This window comes from Nelumbo nucifera, chromosome 2 (genome assembly GCF_055504915.1).
Source record: "Nelumbo nucifera cultivar China Antique chromosome 2, China Antique-T2T, whole genome shotgun sequence".
Lineage (NCBI taxonomy): Eukaryota > Viridiplantae > Streptophyta > Magnoliopsida > Proteales > Nelumbonaceae > Nelumbo > Nelumbo nucifera.
Window position 1 is genome coordinate 9,269,490 of NC_142650.1, and position 7,604 is coordinate 9,277,093.

General features: G+C 38.5%; 1 protein-coding gene across 1 annotated transcript; it reads left to right on the top strand.

Moving 5' to 3' along the window:
- The first annotated feature begins 2,997 nt into the window (after window positions 1-2,997).
- On the top strand, window positions 2,998-6,750 carry LOC148801908 (uncharacterized). Its single transcript, XM_088897295.1, has 5 exons — window positions 2,998-3,976; window positions 4,130-4,248; window positions 4,677-4,994; window positions 5,340-5,920; window positions 6,075-6,750. Exons 1-5 carry the CDS (start codon window positions 2,998-3,000, stop codon window positions 6,748-6,750), a joined length of 2,673 nt encoding a protein of 890 aa, XP_088753421.1.
- Window positions 6,751-7,604: the final 854 nt, after the last annotated feature.

Sequence of the window (7,604 nt, forward strand, 5' to 3'; positions counted from 1 at the left end):
ATACACCAACTTGATAGAAATTTATCTTTATTGTACAAGTGGTTAGTCCCTTTAATTCTTTTATACGGTTTGACTAATACCACATAAGTTTGTAAAAAAAAAGAATGAAAGAGGGAGTAGGAGAAAGATTGAGGAAGAGCAATAGATATTGATGGAGGAGATATCGACCAAGGTCGAGAATGAGGGAGAAGAATAAGAGAGATTGAGGGAAAATGATAGATTGACAAACACACACACACGTGGTGTGAATGAATGAGAGAGATTGATAGAGAGAACATGAGAGAAATGTATGTGTGTGTGTATATATATATATATATATATATATATTGATTTGGCTGCATACTAGAGCTTAGAGAGTGTGAGAGACAAAAGGAGTGGGAGATCGAGAGATGACTATGAGAGTGAGAGAGAATGGAGGAAGATCAAGAGATAGAGGGAGCAAGAGAGAAACTGAAAACTTATTTTCATTATAGGCTTTTTGATGTGTCCAACGTGAATTAAGAGTCCCATATTGGCAACAACCAGATAAGCCTCCGATGACATGACAAGGCTTTTATAATTTGAAATGTATAGTTGGATTGAGTATTACCATTTTTCATTACAAATGCTCACAAAGAAACCTAATGAGTTAGTATCATACTATCATTGGTAGGCATGGAGCCCATTAGGGTACTTTTGCACTTTTACCAAACATAGGCATGGAGCTTATGGGTTTGGAATTAAAACATGTTGTTTTGGGATATTATATAAGGGCAAATTTCTTAAACTACCATTATGGTTTACCTAATTAACTAACTCTACCCTTGTTGTTTATATATTGTCTTAGAGTACCCCAAAGTTTTCAGACAATTGACTAATTCTACCCCCATCCTTGGTATCCATGAATGTTTTATTACAATCTGTGCACACGTGACACCACATAACCTATACTTTCTTTTTCAAAACCCAATATTACCCTTTTATTTATAAGTTTTGTAGTTCAAATGATTCGTTCATACATCAGTCTCTTTCATTTAGCAAATAGACAAACTTTTAATGGTAGTACTCAAGTTTATACTGAATAGGTCGTTTTGCTTCCGAGAAGAAAAATATAGAGTGAAGACTCGAAAGAAGGAGAAGAGTGTGGGTGAGAAAAGAAAAAGAAACGAGGTAGAGATTCACTGATTGAATGGGCACTTTGGCTTAAATGCTAAAACATGGTGTGGGAAGGGGGAAAGGGAGAGAGAGAGAGAGAGTAATCTCTTCTCAAAAGTCCAAAGTAATTATGAGGGACAGAGATAATAGTATTGGTTAGGAAATCAAAATAAGGCCTTGGAGTTGATTTACAAAGGCCATGAGACACAACCCCAAGTGGGCGCATATTCTCCAAAGCCCCTGAAGTCGTTGTTCTCTGTAACTCGCCCAATTGGCTACATGCTTCGCGAGCAATGTCTCGTCTTTGTCCCGGTCGGCATGGCTATCACCACCCTAATATTCACGCTATTGCCTTCCTCCCCTCCGAAGGTTGGTCACAACTGCTACCCAATACCACAGATGTATTTCCCAACAAGGGATCCAAATCTACTTTCCATCTCTTCATGACAAATCAAGACCAAAACCAGTTGTAGTTGTAAGAGTAAATATAGTAGCACTACTAGTATTACCTGCAAGCATGTGACCTTGGCGAGGTCTGAGCATTGCTAACGATGAAGGTTTGCTCATCATTGCACCCATTTGAGCCACCTTTTTGCAGTAATGAAGTTGCAAACATATGTGGGGATGCCGAAGGATGGTAAGGCGGAAGGGAAGGAGTAGGACTCAGACGGGTTGGAGCACCGCATCCTTGGAACTTCAAATCTCACAGGGAAGATACCATTGGGGATGAAAAGAAAGGGGCTGCGAATCATGGTGACGGGTGGGGCCGAGTTCGTGGGAAGATAGTGTAATCGTGTGGGTTTTTAATACAAATTGTAATTGAAATATATATACTAGTTAGCTAAGCTGGAGAGTTGGTTACAATAACTAACTTCTCTCTCTCTCTCTCTCTCTCTCTCTCTCTCTCTCTCTCTATATATATATATATATATATATAGTTGTATATCTGTAAGGAAGTGAACAAGAAAGATAATTTTCTCTCAAGCTTTCCCACTCATTTTCTTGCTCTCTGATATTTTTGTCATCTCTATTATGGTATCAAAGCTCGAGGTTTTCATAGAATCAAAATAGGAGAAGCTTGAGATTTTTTCCAAACAGCCAAGATTTCTCCATCACTGGCATCGCCGGAACTGCTAAGAACAACCAATAGTTCTTCATCACTGGACTTGTCGGAGATCGTCCCTGGCTTCATTGGAACCAAGAAGAGAGTTGGGAGAGCTACAGATTTGGCAGTTCTTGAGAAGAAAATTTCTCAGTCTGCAATCTTCTTCAATCTTTCTTGCTCTTCGTCGTTCCTCACCGCTAATTGAATGTGCCTTGGCACGATCCTCGTCTTCTTGTTATCCCTCACCGCGTTTCCAACTAACTCCAACACCTCGGCTGCAAGATATTCAAGAACGGCGGCGATATATACTGGAGCACCGGCACCAACTCTCTCTACGTATTTATCGGCTTTCAGAAACCTGGCGATCCTTCCGATGGGAAACTAGAGCCCAGCCTTGCTGCTCCTGGATGCTGCCTTCTTTGAAGCTCCAATGCCAAGAGATTTTCCCCTTCCGGCCATATCGAACTTCTTGACAAGTAACTAAGAAAAGCTCCGAGAGAGATCGATAGCTCAGGACATATCGAACTTCTTGCTCTCCGTTCGTCCGCCGCATCAAGATCAGGTCCAAGATCCGTTGACCACCGATCTTTCTTGCTATGAATTCTTGCTCTTCCGCTCCTTCTGCCTCCCACATAGTCACAGATTCCCACGCATCATCAACAACACGTGACGCGATACTACAGAAGTCTCAGTCTCTCAGACTTTCAGTAGCTCATTAGCTGTGCGAGTTTTCTTTTTCTGCCTTGAGATCACAAGCTATGGTCATGAAGCCCTTCCCCAATCTTGATGAGGTGTATAATCTTGCCTTAAGGGAAGAATCTCAGAGACGCAGCATAATGAATGTTTCTCCTTTACCTGAAATCAGTACGATGGCAATCAATTATGGAAATCAGAAGAAGAAGTCAAGTGTTACCTGCAATCATTGCGGTAAAAATTGTCGCTCAAAGGATAAATGCTACAGGATAATAGGTTTTCCTCCCAATTTCAAATTTACTAAAGGAAAATCTGCAACTGGCGGTACACCTTCTGCTAATAGTGCAACTCAAGGCACTGACACTCTGTCAAATATTTATGAGACATCACCAGCATTGTCACTCACTCTTGAGCAGGCAAGAAGGTTGTTGACTCTTTTCAATGGTTGTGACTCTCATAGCAGCCCCATTTCTCAACTAGAACCTCCAGCCAATACTGCCTTTGCAGGTATGTTGGACCATATACATTCTGTTAACTCTCATTGCTCTTCATCTCAATTATCTCCCACTGATATATGGATTGTAGACACAGGGGCCACAGACCATATTGCTAATTCTCTCAAATACTTTGATTTTTACACCATTATTCATGGTCTGTTTGTCACTCTGCCAAATGGAACTAAGGTTCAAGCCACACATATTGGAACAATTCCACTGGCTTCTGCTCTTACTCTGAATGATGTGCTTTTTGTCCCTTCCTTTTCATTCAATCTTATTTCAGTCCAAAAACTTGCCAAGGATTCTAATTCTTTTGTTATCTTCACTGTTGATTCCTGTGTTTTACAGGACCAGTATTCAAGGATAATGATTGGTCTTACTAAAGCAAAATATGGCCTCTATCTTCTTCATCCATCATTCAAGTCTGGACATCATTCTTTTTCTCGCTTCAACACTTCTGTTACTACACAGTCTGCTACTCCTTTTCATCTATGGCATTTTAGGCTACGACATAGTTCTAAAGATGTAATAAATAAGAAACATCAATGTAATAATGATGTTTGCCCTGCTGACTTTACAAGCTGTCATATTTGTCCTCTTGCTAAGCAAAAGAGGCTTCCCTTTCCCCTTCATGTCAAGAACATTGTATCTCCTTTTGAACTCATTCATATGGATATATGAAGACCATATTCTACTGCAGCTATTGGTGGTTATCACTATTTCCTTACTATTGTTGATGATTTCACTAGATTTACTTGGGTATTCTTAATGAGAGCAAAGTCTGATGCTATTTCCATTATTCCAATGTTCTACAATATGGTTAGTACTCATTTCAATTGTTCTATCAAATAGATTCATACAGATAATGGACTTGAGTTTAACCTCTATGAATTCTATTCCTCTAAGGGTATTGTGCATCAATTGTCCTGTGTTGGGACCCCATAACAAAATGCCGTTGTTGAACGTAAACATCAACATTTATTGGTTATTGCTAGGTCCTTAATGTTTCAAGCTTCCATGCCAATGAAATTATGGGGAACAACATTTTTAACTGCTGCATATATCATCAACAGACTTCCAACTATTGTTATGAATAATCTTACGCCATTTGAATGTTTGTTTCATAAAGCTCCCCAGTATAGCCATTTTAGAGTTTATGGCTCATTATGTTTTGTCAACACTTTACAACATAATAGAAATAAGTTCCATCCAAGAGCCATAAAATGTGTTTTTGTGGGATATCCCAGTGGGGTGAAGGATACAAACTCTATAATCTTGATGATCATTATATTTTCATCTCTAGGGATGTAGTATTTTTTGAGTCTGAATTTCCCTTTTCTTCACCCTCTGCTACATCCTCTATGCATACTCATGATGCACAATCCTCCTTATTTTACTTCTCTGCCATTCATCATTTACCACAACCTCAAATTCCTGCTGACAATGTTTCTTCCCCATCAGTTTCTATTCCTTCCAATCCTAACTCATCCACTCCTATGTCTGATAATCTTCCTACTTCTCCTGCTGATGCACATCCCCCTACCACTTCTCATCTGCAGTCAGAGGTTTGTTCTAATTTTGTGCCTCTAAGAAGGAGTACAATAGTGACAAAACCACCTCAGTATCTAGCTGCATATCATCATGACTTACCTGCTAAATCATCCCATCTGTCTACAGCACATCCTATTTAGAATTTTCTCTCAACATCCCAACTTTCTGATTCTCATTCTGCTTTTACTGCTGCTTTGTCTCTTCTTGATGAACCAAAATCATATTCTCAAGCTAAGGATCACAACCATTGGCAAGAAGTCATGCGATCTGAATTACTTGCTTTGGAAGAAAACAACACTTTGTCAATTGTTCCCTTACCTCTAGATTAGCATGCAGTGGGTTGTAAATGGGTATATAAGGTGAAGTTAAAATCTGATGGAAGCATAGAAAGACATAAAGCTAGACTAGTGGCTAAAGGTTATAGCCAACAAGAAGGATTTGATTATCAGGAGACTTTTATCCCTGTTGCAAAACAAACTACTGTGAGGGTGTTTCTTACTTTGGCAGCTCATTTTGGTTGGTATCTAGCTCAACTTGATATTTACCGTGCTTTCTTATATGGTGATTTTGAGGAAGATGTTTATATGGATCTTCCTTTGGGCTATGCTGTTGATAAACCTCCTCACTGTCCAGCAGGATCCAGATTAGTGTGCAAACTAAATAAATCATTGTATGGTCTTAAACAAGCATTAAGACAATGGAACACTAAATTTTCTGTAGCATTGTTTAAGTATGGTTTTGTTCAATCAAAAGCTGATTACTCTCTGTTTACAAGGTTCACTGCTGAAGGATTTATTGCATTGTTAGTTTATGTTGATGACATTGCTATAGCTAGTAACTCCACTGCACTCATTGTTGATCTCAAAATCTTCCTTAGCTCCAAGTTTAAGCTTAAGGATCTGGGTTCATTGAAGTACTTCTTAGGTCTTGAAATTGCAAGGTCTGACAAGGGGATTGTAGTCTGCCAAAGAAAATGTGTTGGACCTGCTGAATGACCATGGGAAATTGGGCTGCAAACCTGTCTCTACTCCCATTGATCCTAATCATAAGGCCAAGGATAGTGGTACTCTTCCTACTGATGCTTCATATTACAGACAGTTGGTTGGGAAGTTGATTTATGTCACTTTCACTCGTCTCGACATCTCTTATTTTGTGCAGATTTTATCTCAATACATGGATAAACCTACTGATCTTCATTTACAAGTTGCACATCGTGTGTTGAGATACTTGAAATCTTCCCCTGGAGCTGGCATTTTCTTCTCTGCAGGTTCTTATACACAGTTGAGGGCTTTCTCTGATAGTGACTGGACTGGTTGCCCAGATACAAGAAGATTCGTTTCTGGCTTATGTATTTTCTTGGGTGATTTTTTGATCACATGGAAGTCTAAGAACCAGAATTTGGTGGCACAAAGTTCAACTAAGGTGGAGTATCGCGCTATTGCAGCCACTACTTGTGAATTGATGTGGCTTTCTTCTTTGCTCACTGATTTTCGTATTACAGTTTCGTTACCTATCTCATTACATTGTGATAATCATTCTGCGATCTATCTTTCTCGTAATCCTGTGTTTCACGAACGGAGTAAACACATTGAGGTGGATTGTCATTTTGTCTGGGATAAAGTTCATAGTGGTTTCCTGCATTTGCTACATTTGCCTTCTTCTGATCAGGTGGCAGATGCGTTTACCAAGGCTCTGCAACCTTCACATTTTCAGCGCTTAATAGGCAAGATGAACATGCTCAATATCCATATTCATCTTGAGGGGGGGTAATACAAATTGTAATTGAAATATATATACTAGTTAGCTGAGCTGGAGAGTTGGTTACAATAACTAACTTCTCTCTCTCTTTCTCTCTCTCTCTCTCTCTCTCTAGTGGGTGAATTAGAGCTTTTCTATGAACTAGAAATGATGTGTTGGAACTCAATTAGTAGCCATGCATTCCCAATAGTTGAGAAAATCAATAAGTGGTGTTTGCACTACTAGTACACACACTATTCCACCATCCACTATGGATGAGTTCCCTGCCTCCGCCCTCCCCTATTCCACCATCCACAAGTGGTGTTTGCACTACTAGTACACACACTCCCTCCCTCTCTCTCCCTCCCCTTTTTTTCTTAATTCATTTTGAAATTTTGAAGGATAATAATGGATAAAAAAGTATATATTTTTTGTCTTTCCATTAACAAACTTAATGGCAAAAAGGTTTTAGACAATTATTATAAAACTTAGGAATACTCTAAGACAATATGTAAATAATAAGGATATAATTAATTAATTAGCTAGAACATAAGGGTAGTTTAAGAAATTTGCCCATTATATAAAAGTCATCGTGACTTTTTCCTATTTATCTTAAAATCATCATAACTTTTCAAAACGCCCAAAAATCCCCATTAGTGAGTTTTTATTGTCCAAAACTTGCATTCCATCGGATCATATCATTGACATAAGTTGTTTACATAAACATTAGATAACCAAACTACCCCTAGATGGCTAAACAACTTATTATTTTTTTATGACAAAAAAAAAGTAACATTCACATATATATATATATATATATATATATATATATATATATATGTATAAGATTAAAAGGATATGGGTGCTCTCTGCACTCAAGAAATGGA